This window comes from Labrus mixtus, chromosome 21 (genome assembly GCF_963584025.1).
Source record: "Labrus mixtus chromosome 21, fLabMix1.1, whole genome shotgun sequence".
Classification (NCBI taxonomy): domain Eukaryota; kingdom Metazoa; phylum Chordata; class Actinopteri; order Labriformes; family Labridae; genus Labrus; species Labrus mixtus.
The window spans coordinates 22,059,723-22,082,668 of NC_083632.1; the positions used below are offsets into that span (position 1 = coordinate 22,059,723).

At 41.0% G+C, this 22,946-nt stretch overlaps 1 protein-coding gene across 1 annotated transcript; it reads left to right on the forward strand.

The window, feature by feature from the left end:
- The first annotated feature begins 14,540 nt into the window (after positions 1-14,540).
- dlx4b (distal-less homeobox 4b) lies at positions 14,541-18,198 on the forward strand. The gene is made up of 3 exons (XM_061028666.1): positions 14,541-15,149; positions 16,083-16,276; positions 17,619-18,198. The coding sequence occupies exons 1-3, from the start codon at positions 14,828-14,830 to the stop codon at positions 17,862-17,864; spliced, it is 762 nt and encodes a 253-aa protein (XP_060884649.1). The 5' UTR covers positions 14,541-14,827; the 3' UTR covers positions 17,865-18,198.
- Positions 18,199-22,946: the final 4,748 nt, after the last annotated feature.

Genomic DNA, 22,946 nt, shown 5'->3' on the forward strand with positions numbered 1-22,946 from the left:
GTTGCTTCTTATTCATAAAACAGAAATAAAGTGGTATCACTTTTAACCAAACTACTCCCAAGAAAGAGAATAGGCAGCTTTTTCAAAATTTCATAATTCTACTTCAACATGATGTAGCAATACACTGCTCCTTTAACATTTTTTTTTAACATTTCTCTTACAGTGACACATTTTTCTTTATTTCCTTTTCGAAAAGTTTAAAGGTCACATATTATGCAAAATACACTTTACCATGCTTATCTAAAATGATGTGTCCCGAGCCTGTCTCCAAATCCCCCAATTATGAGAAAGATCCATCCTCTCTTTTTCCTGCTCCACTTTTCAGAAAATGTGTGCTCAAACAGGCCGTTTGGAGAGTTTCCCTTCATGACATCACAAAGGGCGGTGACCCCTCCCCCAGGTGCTGCTAGGCGTTTGTTCTGCCCCTCTGAGTCTGCCTTCTCACTGTAAAAAATCGGGCATGGAGCGAGAAAGACCACGCCACATCCCCTTCCAGAAAGGGGTGTGGTCAGACACAGCTCATTTACATTTAAAGGTACAGACACAGAAACAGCCTGTTCTGAGCAGGGCTGAAATAGAGGGGTTTATAGACATGCTAAAACACAGGATCCGAGTGGATTTATAACAAGAAACTTCACAGACATGTTTAAACTGGTTGAAAGGGAGGATAACAACTTTTATGAAGTTGAATTAAATAATTGTAAGTGCTTCCTGAAACATCACCCCTGCATATTATAACACATTTTATTACTAACATTAAAGATATCAACTAAAGTCAAATTGAGGTGTACAGAGAAATCAAGAGTTATTCACACATGGTCTCAGTGTTGTTTTTTTTACAACAACAACCCCCTCCACCCCTCCCCCAACCTAAATGTTTGTCATCACAGTCACTCCAAGTCCTCTCTTTGAGGGTCACTGTGTCTGCCCTCTGCTCTGTCCAGTTGCATACCTGAACCGACGCTGTAAGTAATAAAGTAGGACCTCCTTTGATCTGATGTCCCACCCAGGGGCTTCTCCCTCTGAGCAGACAATACTCCAATTCATTACTGGAGCTGCCTCTTCAAAGCTCAGCCAGTCTGCACTGGGAAACTCTAAACTCAGGCCCCAGACAGGCTCTTTTTAAAACACCCACTCATCCCCTTTGGGCGCTGAGGTGTTTGCTGGATGAGTCCACATAAGTCACGGTGGCCTGCACACATCCCCTCCTTTTAGCCCCTGCAGCACCACACCTATCTCCCTCAGGTGACAGGTGGATTATTGGGCAATGGTATTTCTGAAGTCTCTCGTCCAGTTATCAGCATGGACAGTGACCGTGGGAAAAAAAAAAAAAAGGCATTCAATTCCCCTGTTACCAACAGGTCACATTGTAGAAAAGATGAGAACACATGCACACAGAAATCAAAATCATATCACAGCAAACCTTAAACACCCCTTTTATCAGGTGTTTCCAAAAGCGCCACCTTACTCTCAGATGTGTTTGTTTTTCGCTGTGTAATCCCCTTGTTATGACCTCAAATGAGCTGAATGGCTGGTTGGTCACTTAGGAGACCATTGATCCACTTCACTCGAACAGAAGTAGCCTGACATGTTTGGGCAACGCAATCCGTTTGAAAGTGTTTGTGTATGTTTGCTAATCCGCAAGCAAACTCCAACTGGCAATGAATCTTGTTTTCATGTTGTCTGGATTTACAATGTGAGTGTTATTGAGCCACTATTAAGGCCTTGACTTGACCTGTATTCCTTTTTAAGTATTAAACTTGTAAACAAAATGCTGGCATTCATTTCCAGTAACCCTGAAGACTGAGCAACAAGAGAGCAATAAGCTCTTACACAACTTGTTATTTAAAAAGAGGTGTAAACGCCTTGGGAGGTGAGAAGCTTAATGTGTCAGAAAAACCTGCACATCTCATCTCATTTTTCTTCCTCTCTCTCTCTCTCTCTCTGTTTACCCAACACTTGCCAAGTCTGATGTCACTCCTGCTGCACACAGGGTCCCCGAGCAAGTGTACAGTTTCTGTTTTGACACCCGCTCCTAATTACACATGTAAATGATTGATCACCTGGACTCGGGCAGCGGGCAGCAGAGATGGGAGCCCTTGTTACATGACGGCGATTATGTCCCAAGTTCACGATGGTTTTCTGCTGCCGGGGAACGGTGGAAACGGATACCTGCGATGGCCTTAGAGCTGGGAGATTAAGTTCTGAGCACCCCACCATTTGGACCAAAGACTCTCTATTAGCAGTCCTTGAGGAGCCGGTTGCACAGGTGCGGCTGGATATCTATGGCTCTTTGTTTGGTCTAATCCCAACACAATTTAAACCGAGGCTCGCTGCCCCGCACCTTAAAGCTGACTCTGTGACACCTGAGGGGGGCCTGGCTGTTGAAAAGCAGGACTCAGCTACTTTTGTGAATGTGATTTGGCTAATTCATTATGGAGTGGCCGGTCTAGAGTGCCTGAGGAATAAAAAGCACCGGGGGTGGACTGTGATGGAAGATGCAGAAATGAGCCTGCTCCTCCTAGAGCTCTCTCTCCTTTCAGGTACATAATGATGCTGAGCATAAAATAAACAGACAACTTCGCTCAAATCACTGAGAAAATAAACATTGACATAAAGTCAGAGACCGTGTAATGCTTTTACAGATGGGTCGAGAGAACCTCTCTTTTTCCCTGTTCTGCCCGGCAACAGCTGTTTGTTGGTCTGCGCTTTGAATCAGGTATGGAGCCAATCTGAGGGCCAGGAGGGTTTTAACCCCAATCTTCTCTTCTAGTCATCTCGCAGCCTGGCACACATGGGCTGTGCAGCTGCACTTCCTATTGATCTAGTGGTCTGCCTGGATGGCTGGCTGGAGGGAGATAGATTGGAGGGGAAATGGCTTAATTGTCCTTACTCTCGCTGCTGGAATGCAAATAGCCCTCCACCAGTGGCCTCCTCTGTGAGGAGTGCCCCACATTTAGAAACCAAGGACCCATTTATTGTCAAGAAGAGTTAAAAAAAAAAGTACATTTTAAAACACTTGGAAACAACTCCACATTTTTTCTTCTTTTGCATCTTTCACTTTTGACTCATTTAAAATTTCAACATTTTACATGATCTGTTTTATTTTTTGTTCAAAAAGACAACTGGCCACCTCACAAAGTGCCTACGCCATTTATCAGTCAGAGGTCAAAGAGAGGGACGGGTGAAGGGTCGTGACTCATGTAGAAAAGGCGGGACATGAAAGAGTTAAACGCTGAGGCGTATGTATCCTGTCTGACTTTGATCTCTGCCTCAGGTAGCTCTTTCGTATATAGCCATCAATCTCAGCCAGGAGCCAATGGGAGGCTGCTCGCTGTGAGAGCAGGGCCTGCTCAGACTGAGACCGTCTCCTCGCTTTGACAGAGCGCTGGCATGGCACGTCAGACCTCGACACAAAGCTGCACCGAGAGCTTTCAAAGCAGTTTAATTTTCGACTTGGTGTGATTTCATTCTTGTGTTCATCAATTCTGTTTTTTTTTTTTTCAATCATCAAAAGAAAGTGGTGATGTAAGAAAAACAAGAAGGTAGGCAGAGAGGGCGTGGTGTGCTGAGGTTCAAAGATGTCATGAGCACATCTCCCAGGCTTTGATGTTTCTTGGCAGGTACAATCTGATGATCTTGGAGCACAGGCCCTTTTTTTTTTCTTTTTTTCTTTTTTTCTCAAAATCCCCGGCCCATCCTGGCCCCACAGCCTTCCAGCCCTGCAGTGACAAACGCTTTAATATGACAGGGTTAAACACCTGAAGCAGTGCTGCAAATGGTCACGACTAAGCCAGGGTCAGGAGAGCAAGCTTTAAACACTGCTTGGTTTAGTACTTTACTGCTCACTTACTCATCATGTCTGTTTTACACAACAGCTCTCTTCATTCCAATATTTAATCACACTAAAGAAGCAGAAACATTCCTTTTGAAGTCGTGAGTCATTTCAACAGTAACAAGCTGCAATGATTCACAGTTTTCTTAAAGCAACGTATCACAGGACTCCTCCAGCACATTTCTTTCAAAATGTATATTTTGTTAATTAACTAATCATTATGTACTGTCTGTTTTTCCATTGATCTATTATGTTTGTTTTTTTTGTTTTGCTTTTTAAGTGCAATAAAATAAATTTTAAAAAATAATTGTGAAAGCTGATGGATTGACAGTTCCTTTCATCACTTTCGAGATTCATTTAAGTCATTGTTTTGTTTTTAAGGTCCACATAGGTACTGTTTTGGTTCAGTCTCATAGTTTCTCATATGCAGAAGTTTCAGACACAAACAACAGCTCAGGAAGCAAATAAAATATAAAAAGGCCGCTGTGGAAGTCTCTGATGTTTACAACATATGTGGTGGATGACACTATGTAGACAGTGTTGGTCTTCATTAACATACTGCATGTAATTGGACATATGCACAGTATAGACCAAATGGCGTAAAAGAACATGCCGACAAGCAGAAAAGAGCTTCACGCAGCGTCATTACTTTCACCAAGATGGAACCAATAGTGCTGCTGTTGCAGGGAATAAATGTCATCACCCCCCCTCTCACCCGCTCACTGTGAATATTACCTGCTGCATTCACAAATCAGCTCACCCCAACTTCTCGTGGAAGCAAAATATGACTATCAACCAACTTCAGAGAAATCAGTAAATATTTATCCTCGTATCAGATTACATGTGAAAATCAATAATTCCATATTGGATCAGCTGAATAAACAACCTCTTCATATCAATTTAAGTGTTTCAGATTTGTTGCCGTAGTTTCTTTCTGCTTCCACAAATTTGCCAGCAAATCAGATGTTGGATGTTCAAGTAGTTTAATAACTGTCTCCAAATCAGGAAGTTATTTCTCCTTTGTTTTGGTATTGATAGCACGAGGTGAAGAAATCAGTTTTCTGTCAGTTTCCTGCTGCTGCAATCCTATCATTATTTTCTATTTGTGTATGAGATCAGAGTTTTTTTTAGCTTCCGAATGTGAAGAAAGAGGCAGGCTTTAATCAATGTTTACAGCTGGTTCTATTGGATATAATAGTAGGTATAATATACAATGAGACATTTGAGGATAATTGGGATCACATCAATTAATTGAAGTCACTTAACTTATATTCTGAACTTAATTTATAACTTAACATGGTTTTCTAAACTTGGAACTTAATTACATTTTTTATCATTTTCATCAATCTTCAGATAATGTCAACCACTCCTTGTTTTGTTTTATAACTTTTTACAGTGTACTGACTGAAGGAATTCTTAAAGGATATCCATACAGAGATACTGCATGATGTAAACCAACAAGTTTGATACATAAGATGCACATATCTTAATATCAGTTTTCCGAGTTTTCCTCTCTGTGACGCTGTCATTTGATAGGACGCTGAGTGCTGCGGGGCCTTTGTGTCTTGTTGTAGGTCACAATGGAACTTAACACTTGACAGAGCCGGGGTTTGTTGTCAGAAGCTGAACTTGATCCTGTCAACTTGTTCCCATTGGGGAGAAAGAAAGAAAGAAAGAGCGTCGACCCCGCGGCTGTGCAAGCTAAGCTAATATCCAGTCAAATATGAATTTCTCTGTTCATGGATAAAAGTCAGCTGCTGTAGAAAGTCCTGGAAAACATGTTTTGACACATGAATTTTATGATCTTTTTTTTTAAAGTGACTCATAAGACCTCTTTCTGATACCAGATAACAAATATAACCCTGGAAGATTTTGTGCCCACAGCCACTTAACCTGGCAACCGTGTATAGATAATACAAGAAGCTGCAGCGTCCTCTGAGGCCTTTTACCCCCGTCACCTCGGGCATTTCAAACTGCCACTCGCCTCGCACACTGTTGCCCTGCAGACCACAAAAGAGGGGTTTACGCTGCCCAGAGTGGTCGGTAACTTCAGATGGATAATCCTTGGACCTGGTAAACCGGTCTTTAACAGGACCTATTGTTTAAACCGGGCAACCCCAAGCCTGTCTCATTGTGTGTTGATTGGGTGTGCATGTGGAACTCCCATGGGCAAATCATTGTCCGGTATGCTCTGTATTTACACCTCTGCCTTTCTGCTCTGAAGCAATAAAAGAGAATATCAATATTCAATTCTTTAGTTTTATAGCATTGATACACATACAAAAGTCATTTCATGTTGCTTCACATAAAGAGCAGGCCTAGACTGTATTCTCATTATTATTTAAAGAGGCCTAAGGTTAATCCACTAATGAGCAAACACTTGTTGGCTGGGAAAATGCCTTTTAACAGAAACCTCAGACTGAACCAGACTCTTTGGAAAGCCATCAACCCTGACCTGATTGGTCCAGAGAGTGGAATAAATGAATGAGATGAGATGAGAGTCAACTTTATTGTCATTACACATATACAAGTATAGAGTAAAGAAATGAGGTTTGGCATCTCACCAGAAGTGCAATAAGCAGAAAGTGCAAGAATCTGTGCTATGTACAGTAATTACAGAATTTACGGATAGACTAAAAAAGTGAATTATTGGGTATATATGGATGGGTGGATTAATGGCATGCTATAAATATAAATAAATGCTAGTATTTATATTACTGAAGTATATTCTTCAGATTATGGGCAGAAAGACATAAATGGATGGAGACGTACTAAACAAAGGATTAGAGTGACTTGTAGAAGCAATGCCACTTAAGATATGAGAAATAAGATCGATGAAACAGAAACTATAACTACTATAATAATGATCAATGAAGTATGACTCAAAAATGTGTTGCAGGGTGGGGCGCTGGTGGCGCAGTTGTTAGTGCATGTATGGAGGCTATGGTCCTCCAAGTGGGCGTCCCCTGGTTCAATTCCCACCTGTAGCTCCTTTCCCGCATGTCATTCCCCAGTCTCTCTGTCTCCCTGATTTCCGACTCTATCCACTGTCCTAGCTCTCCAATAAAGGCACAAAAAGCCCAAAAATAATCTTTAAAATAATAAGAATTGTAGCAGTGTGAGTTAGGTCCAAGGCAGCAGTTGGTCCACAACAACAAAGCACAAAATACAGGGAAACTCCTCATTCACAACTTCCTTACCCAAACATCTGCAGCTTATTAAACCTTTAGGCCGTTCTCCTTTCTTCACAGGCACTGTGAATCTTTTTATTGTTACTAACAGGGTCTCAACGACATTGCCTGTGCAGCATTATTTGTGTTTTTTCTCACAAACTGCCTCTGGTTGTGATGTCCTTTGAAACACAGCAGGAATACAACATCACATGTCTCCTCACATCCTTGTAAACATTCAGCAGGCCTGGCAGCTTTTGATGCCACGCCCACTCGCTGTTTTAACCTCAGCTGAACTCATACCAATACAAGTCATCTCTCAGCCACCCGGCAGGGCAGGACTCACACGCACTGAACCCTGTCTCACTCTCTCTCTCTGTTTGTCTCTCTGTCTCTCTGTCTCTCCGCCACTCCTGTCACTCTTCTGTCGCCTCTCTCTCTGATCCATGCTCACAAACAGCTTTTTTTTATTTCCCGTACCCGCCTCTCCTGCTGGCACTGGCGGGGGGGGGGGGGGGGGGGGGGGGGGGGGGGGGGGCAAAGATTTACAGTGGAAAAATATACCATACTTTTTCCCCCCATGTTGAGTGAGGAATGTGTGTTTGGGCAACATTTTGTGTGGAGTGTGAAAAAAAAAACAACAGAGCTGTAAACACGGAGACCCAGACTGGCTCCTTTGTTCCAGATGTGGAGCTCTGTTTGCTAAAAAAAACACACTGCCACTACTGTCCATCAGCTGGGCTCGAGCTGCATCTGTGCGGACATGTTCCCACGTGATATTGCACGAGAGTCAATTTTATGTGTGTAAGAAAGTGTGTGTGTGTGTGTGTCTGCGCGCCAGAGCCCACGATTGGAACCAAATGCGCATGTTGTGCTGCAACCAGAGAAGCGATGAAAAAAAGTGTAATTTTGACATTGGCTGCAGCAGTTTAATAATCAGATGCCCCCGCGTGATAGCCTACCGCGAGCTCAGGTTGCACGAGACTGGTTTATAGGAGTAGCCTATTACGGTAGTCCTACAGGTTGCTGAGGCCTCGATGTTCGACCAATCAATTAAAAGTTGAAGTCGAACAGTCAGTGGGCGATGTTTCTGTCGTCCGCTGTCTGGTAACAATTACACCAGTGATGAATTCAGAGCACACACACTCCAGCGTTTCCCACGGAGCAGTGTTCACAAGGAGTCACGTTTAGTTGTTGGACTTCATTTTAATGTTTTTTGTTTTTAATTCTTGTTGATTGTAGGCTATTGTTTATCTGTTTTCTTTAAGGCGCTGGACCTCTTCTTAGTTTCTATTGTGACGACAAACACCTGATTAACAAGGTCGATTAAATTTAGCCTTTAAATTTGATATTAATAAAAAAGTATTCTAAATCAATACAAGTGTAAACATATATTAACGCTCACAAATAAGGGTCTACATTTTTTCTATTGTTAAAATAATTGTTTTAAACATTTTAATTAAATAGGTCTACAAAAATAAAATTACGTTCTCTTTAAAGTTAACTGTAAAAAGACATGTTTTTTTTTTCTTGACATTTTCTGTGTTGCAAAACCATGCAGGAGCTAAATGAGTTTTCGTATTCTTGACTTAGAATTGATTCTTAAAATGGGATTTAAGGGCCTAACAAATTGACGATGTGCTTAGGCTACATTTTTCTAAATTAAATGAAAAAAAAACAACTATATAGAATCCAGATAGAGAAATAAGTAAAATAATTAAAAACAATCCAGTCCAACTGAAAGCAAGCAAACAGCACTGTCGTTTTCATATTTTCTTATTTATACAGCCTTGTATTAACAGATAAAAAAGAAATAGGTAGGCTAAATAATGAAACACATGACATTTTATACATTTCCTTCATCTCAATGTTCTTATTACAAGTGGCAAAAAATAGCAAAAAATTATTTTTATGATCTTGATGTAAAAATAGTTTGGGGGAGGTGTTGGAGGTTGTCAACACATGTCAATCATATTCATGTCACCATGATACAAACTGATCCCCTTAAAGCTGTCAGTCCACATCAGCAGCTCTGCAATTAGATTCAAGATTTTTATTTGTCACATGCTCATACAGATGTGCAGTGAAATGTAAAGACTGTTCCGCAAGGCCATGCAATAACACTCAAATTACTAATACACATATATACAGTAATATAGAAATATAATGTAAAATTAAAAAAATAATTATTTGAATATACAAAATATAGAATAATGTAAACAGTGTAAAGTGTCCAGGGTGTCAAAGTGCAATGTGCTGATTGGAATGTGTGGTGTGTGTGCATCATGTAGTCACAGTTCTGTTTTTTATTCAATTACCCTTCATTTTTATTTTTAAAAGCTTTAATTTGAACTGAAAATCCATAAATATAAAAATCAACCAACCAGCCAATCAAAACTGTCGCAGACGCCAATTTCATAGAGTCAAATAGGATTAGAATTGAGAGATTACATTACATAAATTAGCCCAAGTCAATTACACGATGAACATATTGTAATGAGCATGTTTCATTTGGAGTCAGCAGAACCAGTCAGTAAACATTTAGATGTGTATGTGCCAAGAGCTTCACGCTTGACTGATGTTGATCACCGGTGAACTCTGTGGGCCCTCAGAGGCTACAAGCACACACACACACAACACACACACACATATTCACTTGCACACGTATCTGCAGCAACATGGCTGCACTTGAGGTATGAGACGCCGGCTGGGCAGATATGAGTGTTCTTGTGTGATGGGTGCCTGGAGGAGAGATTAGAGCCCTTCATCCTCAGCTCTGCTGAGACTCCTCTTCTTTTCTTTCCTGAGGCGAGAAATAGTCAGAGAAAAACTTCAATTCTTTTGTTTGCACAGGCTAGTTGATGCAAAAGGATTTGGAAAACAGTCTCCTGGTGCAGTATAGAAATGACAAACCTCTTCTTATTCTGTGTTAGAAAGTGCAAAGTCGACCCATCCAAAAGTGACAATAAAGATAAGAAAGGAGGCAGTAGATCCACAGAGGCAAAATGACAAATCCAAGAGGATAAAAACATGCACAATGAAACATTTAAAGTACACTCCACTTTTTATATTGCACCTTTCATACAGACATGAGGTCCAAAGTGCATCACACATAGGATAAGAAACAAACTGATGGGAAATAAGGCAAAAACGTAACACCAATATACAAAACAAAAAATACTAAATAAAAAACTAATTTTACAATTGATCCATTTAAAACTGTCAAAAAGAAAAAATAAGCAACAAAGAGAACGCTAATGTATAAATTGTGATATAAAACCTAAAACACAAGTTCTAACACTCCTTCCAATTTAAAGCCAGATTAAAAAGCAAGGTCTTTCATTTCATTTTTGAAAATGCCAAGGGACAATGCCATTTTGATATCTAAATCAGTGATTCTTTAAGTGGGGTCCCAGGGAATAATAATAATATAATGTATTATTACATAGTATTAATAGCTTATCAACGTTATGATAATAAGGGGGTCCTTGGAAACATTTCTCACCTGAAAGGGGTCCATGGTCTAAAAAAGTTTGAGAACCCCTGATCTAAATGTCAGTGAGTTCGACAGTTTGGGGACATGACAATGAAAGGCTCTCTTATAGAAGCAGTTCTGGACCTTAGTGATCTGACTGGAACAAAAATATATATATAAAAGATCTCTGATTAATGAAGAAGCAGGGTCAAATTAAAGATTTTTAAACAAGAAAGAAGTGTACATTTTAAATGATTTCTAAAAGAAGAGTACAGTGGGATGATGTAATCTTGTTTTATTAATCCTGATGAGTAACCTTTTTAGAAACAAGCAAATGTGTCGTGACATCTTCATGCTTCTCACGCCTTGTCCTCACTTTCTGTGATTCATTTTCTGGTTGGATAATTGAGTCATACCACAGTTTCAGGCCCGTCTGCTGTAATGGCATATGTGTCTCTGTGTGCGTGTGTCTTATTATGTGGCGAGAGGAGCCTGTGATAATAAATCCAGGCATCCTGTCGGGGTCGTGGACTGTCAGTCTGAGTGTGTGTCGGGCCCTTCAGCTCGTGGGTTCTGTTCATCTTACAGACGAGAGGCCTCGACTTGTAAAACATGATGTGCCAGAAGGGAAGATCACAGCCGCTGAACTTCTCCTCCTGGGAATGTGTTCTGAGTTTGTACGCAAAAGAATGCTGTCACTCTGCATCAGGGTTTGCGTGATGGACAATCCCGTGTGTGTGTGTGTGTGTGTGTCAGAGAGGCAGCACACACCTACGTCAGACACACCTCTGCTGCACACGTATATGTACTCTGTGCAGCAGGGAAGACGCCAGTGAGTCTGGGCTGCATTCAGGAGTTGGACTGTTTTTAGCATCATCCCTTTGCGTGCACAGGGACAGGCGCGGGGACGACTCATCATGACTGCAGGGCTCGCCTTTGTTCTTCTGCACTAACACACACATAATGACAAGCCTTAAAGAGCATGCACACCTTGCTTTCTCTCTCTCCCTCTGTGCACCTTTTGGATTTGCAAGTTTTTCACATTTCCAGGTCTCAATCCTCTGCACCTTCAGCTCTTTAAGTGCCTCAGGGAGCCGCACATATGAGCCCACAGGCATGCATTTGTGTCTTCAAAGCATCTTGTGTTTGTCTTCATTTGCACACCCTGATCAGTCAAATGTCAAAAAAAGTGACTTTACGGTGATGTACAACTATAGACACAAAGTTTCTTACACCCCTCATAAGCACGTGCCTGAAATGCAACACCTGCTCACAGTAATGATTCTCTACTACAGTATTACCCCCCATTGATGTTCATGTCATTCACTATCCACTATCCTATTGTTGTCTTTCTCTTTTCACAACATGACCATTTACCTTAAATCACTTTGATTTAGTAGCTAATAAGTTATGGTATCTGATCAATGCATTGACTACAATATTGGCAACACACTATTCCACACAGCCCCCCCCCCTCCTCCCCCAAAAACCCAAACTGTTATTCATATCTGCTGTGAGACTTGTAGCACAGGACATTAAGATGGGAAGGAAGTACTTCACCCCACACCTCACAGACTAAATGGACAGCTGACCACCTCACAGTGCAATACAAGTGTGCAATATTAACCTTAAAAACTAAAAACAGTGTCATTATATAATGTGAAAAATATGTGTGCAATAACCTCAGGTGCAATAAGAGATGTAGAAAACATATTTATATTTTCATTTCATTGTACAGTGTTCCCCTTTGTTATTTTTTTGTATTATATTTTTTCTTTAATACAGTGTATAGCTTCTGTACAGTTTATTTTATTTTACTTAGCTGTTACTACAACCTGTTTTTTTTATTTGTACTTTTCTACTCTTTTTTTTTCTTATAATGTTATTCTATTTTATATATAATTTAAACTTTTTTGTAGAAGCTGACTCGGGGAGAAACGCACAAAAATTCCAGTGTACCTGTACTGTCCTGTACCTGTGCAGATGGCAATAAACATCTATTCTATTCTATTCTATTCTATATCAAATCAACTCTCTTACAGCTTCAGCAACAAAGGTTGTTGTCCTACTAAAACATGAACTCATGCTCATTACAAAATATATCAGCAAACGCCTCTCTATCACTGCATGCAAACCACAATAACTGCATGAAAACTGCAAATAATGCTGCCATACTTTATTCTTTATTTATATACTCTAAACTACTTTACACTAAAAAATATAGAGATAATTATGCTTTACATTTCTAATATCCATAAAAGAGGTGCTCAATACAATTTAGCATTGATTCCCCATACGGATACGGAAAACTACTGAAACATACTGGACCATACAGAGTAATGTCAGCATCAATACCAGTACGATTTTGATACCAGAATATCTATCTGCAATGATGCAAGCCCTCTTGATATAATGAGAGTTTACAGCTTTAAAGCCCTCATCATGTGTGAAGACAGAAAGCAGCCTCTCGGCTCAGCAGCCTTTTCTCTGTATTATTGTGACTGTAATTTTACTATGATAATAATCTGTGACCTCGTTCTGGCTGGCTGAGGCCTGTGGGGAGTCGGGAAGCACTCCAGCTCCCAGCAGGCCTTTAGTGTCGCTGCTTCTGTGTTCCCAGGCAGGCAGGCAGGGCAGGACATGACCAAAATGACGGGGTTGGACAGCAGCTCAGCACCACGCTCAACCCACCAAACACTCTGTTTATGATTTGACTGCAGCAGCCGACATGTGATCCAGCTGAGATAGAATCTGTGCGCGCTGTAACTCTGGTAGATTTCATTACAAGCTGTATATTCAATGTCCTCCTCCAACTGTACATTTCTCTACCTATGGGTTGACTCTGCTTGAGAGTGAGTCAACAGAGGCTGAATCCTGGGGACAGGGCTGTTCTTTGAGTTCTGTGGTTGCTGTTTTCTCCCCAACACCCACATTATGTCCACATGCACCTTGTGGAGTTCTGCTGACTCTGCAGTCTACAATTAGATTCTCCCTCAACGAATAAACCCTGAATTTCAGTCAGTAAAGATGAGGATGAAATAATTTATTTTCTTTCTAGGCTATCAAAATATATTATTAATCATAAAATTATTTAAAAAAGGGAAATAATTTGTTGGATTTCTGTCTTTTTAGGAGAATATTTATCTTTATCTATAGAAATGGTGTGAATCATAGCCTCCTATTTTAGAATTTATCCAACTGAATACCTGTATATCCTGAAGCACGTATCCTTCAAGAGGAAGAACAAAATGTGTTTATATTAAATTGTGTGTCAACAACTATGTGTCTGTATAAAATCTGATTTATCTGCTAGAAATATTCTGATGATAATGTGAATGCTCTTCTGCAAAATAAAAGCAGCTGCTTTCCAAAAATCAGGTAAAGCATTTTTCTTTTTCTTTAGATTTTCTAAATTTGAAGTTTAAAAAACTAATTGAGGAGCTTCAATATTTCAAAAGCCGACGCAACAACTGGAAATAATGTTTTATTACACAGCTTTAACACGAGCATTATCCATTTATTTAAAAAAAAAAAATAATAACGGTAATCTCAGTTTTATTAATGCAAGAATTATGATGGAAAAAAGACACATTTCGTTTTATCTGATATCTTCACTCGTGCTACTAGAAGTTACGAACTTGATAAAGTCGGGCTATGCCCAGGCATTAATTGAAGGCCTGCTTGTTTATTCCCTTCAAACGAGGACAACTCGCGTTTTAATTTTTGTCGCATCCGGCTTCTTGTCATTTTTATTTAGTGTCTCCCTTAATTTTAAATTATTCGGTTATCGATTTTTGGTCATTTTCTATCCTAGTTGAATCTACTGTACCCGCTATTAACAATAACTAGGCCTATGTGAACTATCCTCTTTAACACATTTTTATTTAGTGCTAAGAAATATAACTGACTTTCTGATACAGACATACAGAAACATGTTTCTATATTTATCTCCTGATATTTTATTCAATGATTAACGGAAGGAGGTCCGTGCTGTCTGTATCATATGTTAATGAGTTTAATGGTGGAGCTCCAGTGACAGCTGGCTGCTGATGACCAATCAGAGCGCGCACAGACTGTAGGCAGTGTGTCGGAGGCTCCGCAGGCAGGAGGTGTTTGAAGCAGCATGTCAGCCCCTCCGATGATGTAAAGAAGATCATCTTTTTTTTTATTTGATTCGATTTTTGCTTCCTAAACACTTGTGAAAAATGCACGCTTTGGCGATCTACAACGTGGAACTTTTTTTCTCGATCGAAGCCTTGGACTTCAGTGTGGATTTGTTCCAAGTTTTCCGACAGGACTGATGAAAGCCTCTTCAGAGCGACGCTTTATGGACTCGCACATTAGCTAATGATGTCTATGGGTTTCAGGCCTGACTGTCGGAACGCCTCAGATCCCTCCAAATCGGCTTTTCTAGAGTTTAGCCACGGACATCCGGCGCACCAGCAGCGCTCCCCCGGACTCTCCCACATCTACCCCGTGCACGGCTTGCATGCTGCCGGGCATTCCCAGCATGAGAGTCCTTTTCCTGGCAGCGCGTCCTATGGCCGCTCTTTGGGCTACGCCTACCCCGGCTCGGTGAACGCTCACCCCTCGTCTGCTTACGTGCCCTACCAGCACAGCAATCACAGCAGCAGCAGCAGCCTGGCCCACAGCAGGGCAGAGCATACAGGTATGGATCGATGTCATTTCAATCAACAAAGCAACAAAGCAACAAAGGTTGTACAATTCTAATATGCCATCACGCTGAAGCACAATTACGCACACGGGCGCGTGATCTCCAACATTTCCCCTTTACGATAAGTCTCCAAAAAATTAAATTAAAAAAGGAAAATGTCCATCATATAATAGTCTCATTTGAAAGTGCAATACAGTTTAGTTTACCAACTAAAGCACTAGACCTGTCATCCAAACAGGACCCTTCAGGGATGCCCCCTCCTTTAAGCCTGTGCTGTATAATGAAAGAAGATGGTGCCATTAATTTTTATTGACCATAATTTTTTGTGGGTGAGTCCAATTATGGCCTGTGCAGCCTGAGCCTACCTCAGGAACTCCTTTTACCCTCATTGTTGGTGCACATTAACAAATTGATTCCAGTAAATAACAGGCTTTTTAGATTGTGAGAGTGTTTGATTCCCCTCTTTCAAACGAGTCCTTTTTATTCACTGCAAAGGAAGCGTGGAGTAGATAACAGTCGGTGTGTAGATTACCATTGGATTGAATGCTATGCAAATCAACAACACACAGATTAAAATTGAGCTAAACTGTAATAATTCATGTAAATTCAAACCGTTGATGCAGTTGGATTAAATATGGCTTTAAATAACTAACTTGCATGTTTTGGCTCTCAGGCCTGAAGGGACTTAAGAGTTTATAGCATGCGGTGCAGGGCCTGTCAGTTGCATTATGGGGCACTATATTTTCAGTTTTTACTTGTTTCTTAGACATGGGACTATTCAACAGAACTTTTGTGTTGTTCCAGAGGCTATATTTGAATTGTTTTTTTAGAAGCAGGAAGTCCGTCTGTACACGACGTGTCATATTTAGTCTTCTAAACAAACTCTCGGTGATAAGTCTCCTTATTTCAATCTTTCTTCTCTGCAAGATCGTGAGAAGTCCACTGTGATCGAGAGCAGGGACCTGCGTCTGAATGGCAAAGGGAAGAAGGTCCGGAAACCTCGGACCATCTACTCCAGTCTGCAGCTGCAGGCCCTGCACCAGCGCTTCCAACAGACCCAGTACCTGGCCTTACCGGAGCGCGCGGACCTGGCGGCCAAGCTGGGACTCACGCAGACTCAGGTGGGCCTTCAGTTCACCCCGGAGCCCTGCAGGGACCATACAGATGTTTTAGATTCATGCTTTATAATAACCAAACATAAACGGAGGTCTAAAGGAGGTCTTACGTTTCAGGTTTCACTTTCATTCATTAAAAATCCTCCGGCCTTAATATCAGACCTGCAGGCGGCTTATTAGATAAAACAACAAAGCCTATAATTAATATTTTAAACTCTTGACTTAATCTTTTTGAAAGCAGCCTGAATCAAAATATCAGTGAAAGAAAGCAGATGTTAAAGGAAACATCGTCTCTGCTGCATTATTAAGGATCACTGCGCATCTGGAGATCAAATAAAAAAGCAAATTGTTGTGATTTGTAACTGGATCCTTTAATGCTCGTCTTATTTACTGTGCTTAGTGATCGTGGCTGAATTTCCTTTGTCATCCGCGGTCCTCTAAATGCTCTTAAGTGGATGAAGAAAATCCCGCAGTTACCTATTATGCAAACGCCTACAATCGTTTTGAAATGAAGAATTATGTCTCATTTTGTTTGTTCAGTTTGTTCATTCATTTTTGGTTCGTTTTCTATTCCGCATTTTAAGAGCTCATTAACGCAAAATAAAAATAAAATATGAAAATGGGGTTTATCACAATAGCTCCTCGTGGATGTGTGGGCATATTTTGCAGGCATAAAGTTGCAGGCGTCGCAGACAACTCATCCTAACTCTCATAAAGATAAAAGTGTCCTCCTGCCTCTCTTTCTGAACGAGGTTTTTAAACAAGTGCTTCCACCCTGTCATCCGAGCTGCCTCTCGCCTGGTTTTTCTTAATCCCTCAACAATCATCTACCACTTCTATTCCGCCCTTAGTTGCTGCTGTTTATAGGGTGACTCATTGGGGCGTCTTTGGTACAGTTTCTACATATTCTCACCATTGTTCTGGTGTAAAAATAGACGTATTAATGTGGAATCAACAGATCATTTCAGTGACCTACCACAGCGCGCTTTTGGCCTGTTTTCACTTCACAGTCTGGTTGGATTTTCGGCCCTGCTGCTGTCACCATGCACCGTTGGACTCTTAAAACAGCGAACAATAAAAGAGCTCAGTTTAAATGCAGAGCAAGTGCGACTCGTGCACACGGCTGAGTGGAGATCAATGCGCCAGCAGTAAGCCCAGGATTCACAAACACAACAGCGAGAAGATGGAGAGATTATTGTTCCCAAATGTTCGCTCCAGACCAATTGTGAAGTGTTTGACTTTAATTGTGCTTAATGTGCTCATAAAAATGTCTCCACGCCATAAATTATTTTTTATGTCTTCTGAATGGAAACCACAGTGACACTTTGCTGCATGTTCTCTTCTTTAGGTGAAAATCTGGTTTCAGAATAAGCGCTCCAAGTACAAAAAGATCATGAAGCATGGCAGCGGATCAGAAGGGGAACATCTCCACAGCACGAGCTCCATCTCCCCCTGCTCCCCCGGCCTCCCCCAGCTGTGGGAGGTTTCCAAAGGAGCCCAAATGCATTCAAATAACTACATGAACACTTTTGGTCACTGGTATCCAAACCACCATCCTCACCAGGACGCGATGCCCAGGCCTCAGATGATGTGAGTGGGTTGTTTGTTGGTGTGCAGGCCGAGGTGTTTGGGCCTGTGTGCAAGTCAACTTGAGCCTTTTCTCAGAACTGTTAAAAAAAGTGTGTGAAATACAACTTGATGTGTTTCGTGTGCGTTTTGGGGTTCAGTGACAAAGCTGAACTCGAGCACACATGAAATGTGTTGTATTCGTTTTGTTCAGATGCCACTGGCGCACGTGGACTCAGCGTGTGCAAAAGAGACTCGGGATCAAGGCATATGTTGATTAAGTGGATGTACTTGATTACTTTTGGCCTTTATGTTTCAGGAATGCTCTGAGCATTACGCAAATAAATATTTGGATATTGAAACGTTTCGTGTGAGTTGTTTTCTCTTTCCAGCGAGACAGAGAGAGAGAGGGAGAGAGAGAGAGAGAGAGAGAGAGACTACATGGCTTTTATTGAACTGAATATCTTACTTCCCTGATTTAATGGGTTAAAAAAGGTGCCTCAAGACGAGTTAATTTGTGCAGTTTAAATAATCGCGTGATAACTCGTTGCCGTGACGTCAGCTGTCTTTTGTCCATCAGCACTCCCTCGCTGCAGAGAAAACCTGCAGAGCTCCTTTGATTTCAACTGTCATGTTTCGTCCCAACACTTGTGAATCATTTTCTATTTTTAGAAAAGCAAATCCCATCGACCGCTTGTATATAAGTTTACTTTGAATTTGATTTAATTTAAAAACCTAAAGAATAACCCTTGAAGTGCTGAGAAGCCGTTCCCAGGATGGTGTGCCAACGTGGTGTTTGGTGCCAGCTTTACGCACGGTGGTTGTGCCAAACTTAACTGTGACGCACGGTTAGAAAGTATGTGGCGACAAACGCCTTCCAGATACTTTAAAATGAAAACACTATGATATCTAAAACAGATCTGGGCACTATTTTATTATTACTCCCAAAAGATGATCTTTGAAAATTAAGTATTTCCCGCCGTCTTTGAAGGAGGGTGTGAGGCAACATCCGTGTGGATAAATAACTTGCGAAGGCAGCAGAGATGACATGCACGGCAGCATTTCAAAGATACTATTCCTCATCCTCACGTGCTCCAACAGAAACTCGCCGTTGTCACAACAAAATGACAAATAGTGTTGCTGCTCCCTCCAATAAACCGTGCCTGATTTATAGAGGTTTGGACTGACTTCCACAGAGGGCGCTTCCACTGTTTAAACACTTACAATTGGTGATTTAGATCTTTGAACTTGCACCGGAGTTTTGGATAGAGCTGTTGATTATATTGGTGGAGAGGTGGAGTTAAACTCTGATTAATGAAGAGACATAGTGCGTTAAAGCAACATCAATCGACACATTTGTATCGCTTTCATTCATCACTCGGCTGTGTTGACTGTCTGACACAAACACACAGGGATTAGAAAATCAACTAACAATGTATACATGTTGATTAACAGGAAGTGTTTAGACATTACAACTATACATGTTAAATACTTTATATTTAAGGTGTGGACCTGATATTTGATTCCAAATAGTTTGTATCTAAAAAAAATACCCTCAATATGACTGAAGTGAAGCGATCCTACAGCAGACATTAGGAGAATCGCCCTCCTCTCAGAAACCTTCATGTCCTGTCATGAGGTGGATTTTTAACCCCCCAGAGTTTACAGCTTTATTCCATCCCAGATTAACTAAACACCATTGAACATAATAAAAACATACAAATTGGTTAAATGATTCATGTTTTAGGGTCAAGAGGTCATGTATCCATGCTAAAGCAAAAGCTTCTGGCATATTTCAGGCAACAACTAAAATCCGACTTAAAGGCTACAAAAAAAGATATATTTAAAATATGCACTTTCACCAATGAGGTTGGTACAGCGATAAACGATAAACACTCCAACATGACATGTCTCTTCTAGACACCTTTTGGCTAATTAAGACCACCACTCCACAGTCAGGTCACCTGCACACAGTCAAGTCTTACCTTGGTCAGATGGTTCTTCTGGTGCAGGAGGTTCAGGAGGTCTGCAGGCTGCAGAGGAGTCCCACTGAAGAACAAAGCGTGTTTCCATTCCTCCAGCTGATCTGAGTCTCTCACAACGACAAGCATTGTGTTACATCAACATCTCTTTCTTTACATACACACACACACACACACACACACACACACACACACACACACACATATATATATATATATAAACCCTCGTGCCTCTTTTTTCCTCATTCCTGATCATAATGTGCCTTTTTGAGCACGAGGGCCCTGGGAAAGAAGAAGAGGCGAGAATTACTGCAGCAAGTGACGGGACATCAGAGAAAATTATAGACAATTTAACATCTCCAGATTAGAATAATGACTCGTGGAGTTTGACAGACAGACTATAGGAGCTTTCAAGGGAGGAAGTGGGGGGGGGGCAATTATCATGCAGGCAGATTGAAGGGAAAGTGAAAAGGCTTCTTGTGTAATAGACAAGCTAAGAGGAGGGGACGGAAGCCTGCGAGATGGTGAAAAGTGAAAAAGGCGAATGTGACTGTATCAGTGCTGTGGAGTTATCAGATACGAGGGGTCTGATGGGGTTTAATAGCTGGATAGCAGTGAGAGGGGGGAAAGCGTGTTATTAAAATCCTGCTTTCGTTGAATTGGGCAAAATGGCAAAGCAGGTCTCCGGGGTGATTATTGTTATTAACGTGAGTGATCTGACATCAAGGGTAATTGTGAGCAGCTTCCCTGTTAGCGGGAATGAAGGCAGGGTTGTGTTTCATCTGAATGGAGGCTAGTTTGAGGCATAATGATGCAAAACACTGAACCTTATCTTATCCCATGTAGTCAACTATCGACGATGTGTAACGGCCTTTGGGCGTCATAATTAGACGCCCAAAATATCGTTAGCTTAGCACACACACACACACACACACACACACACACACACACACACACACACACACACACACACACACACACACACACAAACACACACACACACACACACACACACACACAAACACACACACACACACACACACACACACACACACACACACACAAACACACACACACACACACACAAACACACACACACACACACACACACACACACACAAACACACACAAACACACACACACACACACACACACACACACACACACACAAACACACACACACACACACACACAAACACACACACACACACACACACACACACAACATCGCTTGGTCTCCTTTGGCATCACATTAAGACACAAAGATATTATCAGTAAGACAGCCAGGCACACATAATTTTTGAAACAGACAATGTATTGTAAAAAAGTGAAGGTGCACAATTTAAACAAAGGAAGTGCATGTTAGTTGTGTAAAATAACTCAAATCAAAATCCTGAGTGAAAAACGTCAAAAAAAAAAGAAAAAAAAAGGGTCCCTTCATGAAAAGTGCACAGGTCGTATATTTTCAAAAAGAAATCTCTACGTTGGAAGTTTTTTTTTTCTCTTCCCGTGTCTAGTGATAAACTGTATGTTCAGTTTTAGGTGAGCTCATATCACTGTGCCCTCGCCATGGGAAAAGGTTCTGTATCCTAATGTGATGACTGGCTGTGAAGCATCAGCACACAGCCTATTGTGGCCCCTAGTCCCCTGGTCTGAGTTCAAACAGGGTTCAGAAGTCCGCAGCTGTCAAAGATTCCTCTCTCCCTTCATTTCATCCCAGTTTACTTCAAAATGGAGACAGTGAGTGATCCTAATGCAGCCATGGCCCGACCCGCAGGCCCGGACCGGACAGAGAGCTGGACAGCTGCTGGGGTTCTTTCTGTAGATGCATTTCTGTTCCCGACCTCCACCTAAACCCACCCAAGAGACCACCGTGTTGACTGCTTCAGGAGGGCCTGGGCAGAGTCTCTATTTATGGTGCATGCCATGCAAGATCACATTCAAGTTCAACAGTTCACCTGCACCTCCATGGCTACTTACACTTGTTAATGTTTTCAGACAACATGTATGGACACACAGACACAAGTGCAGCCTGCGAGAATCACACGTTTGTCTTCGGCAACAAATGTTTCCCCCCTGACAGCCAAGACTGAGGGCCACACACGCTGAGGGAGCCCCAGAGGGGGGGTCACATGTCCACTTGATGAGATTTCATTGATATTAAAAGGCAATAGTAATCTGGCTGCTTTTGTCAAATCAGCACAGTGAGCTGACGCGATGAGTGAGGCTGCAGACAGCTGGAGTTCTGTTTAGGGGGATAAAGCAAAGGGAAGACATCGGAGGAGGGGGATTCAAAGCTGTGGCATTTGAGTTTGTACGGAGAATGAGTGAGAATATGAGTGGAGTTTGGTTAATATATTTAAAGTGCTAAATGTTGTGTAAGAGTTCAGATATATAAAATGTGACTGTCACGGTTTGGTTAAATGTGACGAGGAGAACAAAAAAAAGATTTTATTTGGCAGGTCCTTTAAATAAAATACTTAAACACTTCCATCCAAAATAAAAGTTGAATAATATTATTTTTTTAAAGTAATTACATGGGGAATAAAAAAAAAATGTAATCTGTGAGCCCAGACAATATGGCTAATCCAGAAGTCCAACTGGAAAATAAATCCTACATATTAGTCAATGTAAGCAGGGACTGCACAATGTTATCATTTAAATAAAGCCTTTGAAAGCTTTTCCAGATTTCGAAGCTTTTATGATGATGTATTGAATAATAATAATAATAATAATAATAATAATAATAATACTACAATATAAAAAAAAACGTGGCTGTAGCTGAAAGAGAATGCTTTCCAATAACTTTGTACATGTGTAATTTAAAATGATCTTAATTAACTGAAAAGGTAAATTTAGTTTGAAAAATAGTCATGTATTAATTTATGAAAAAATATAAAATCTAGTGATATTCCCGCATATTGTTCCAACACATTTTTAACGCCATAGAAGCCAAAAACACGGTCAAGTATCGTCCTGAACAGAGATATAAGGTTCTCCGTGGGAGTGTGTGATGTAAACGTGAGGCTGTAATGTCGTTAAATGATTGTTAAAAAAAGACGAAAGTTGCAGTAAAGTGTGGGGCAGTATATCACCTCTTGTACTGAACGCATACCAGTGCTATGACA

Coding starts and splice junctions, on each gene's coding strand:
- dlx4b (XM_061028666.1), top strand. CDS start 14,828: ATGATGTCTATGGGTTTCAGGCCTGACTGTCGGAACGCCTCAGATCCC. Junction 15,150..16,082: donor CAGCAGGGCAGAGCATACAG/GTATGGATCGAT, acceptor CTTCTCTGCAAG/ATCGTGAGAAGTCCACTGTG. Junction 16,277..17,618: donor TGGGACTCACGCAGACTCAG/GTGGGCCTTCAG, acceptor TCTCTTCTTTAG/GTGAAAATCTGGTTTCAGAA.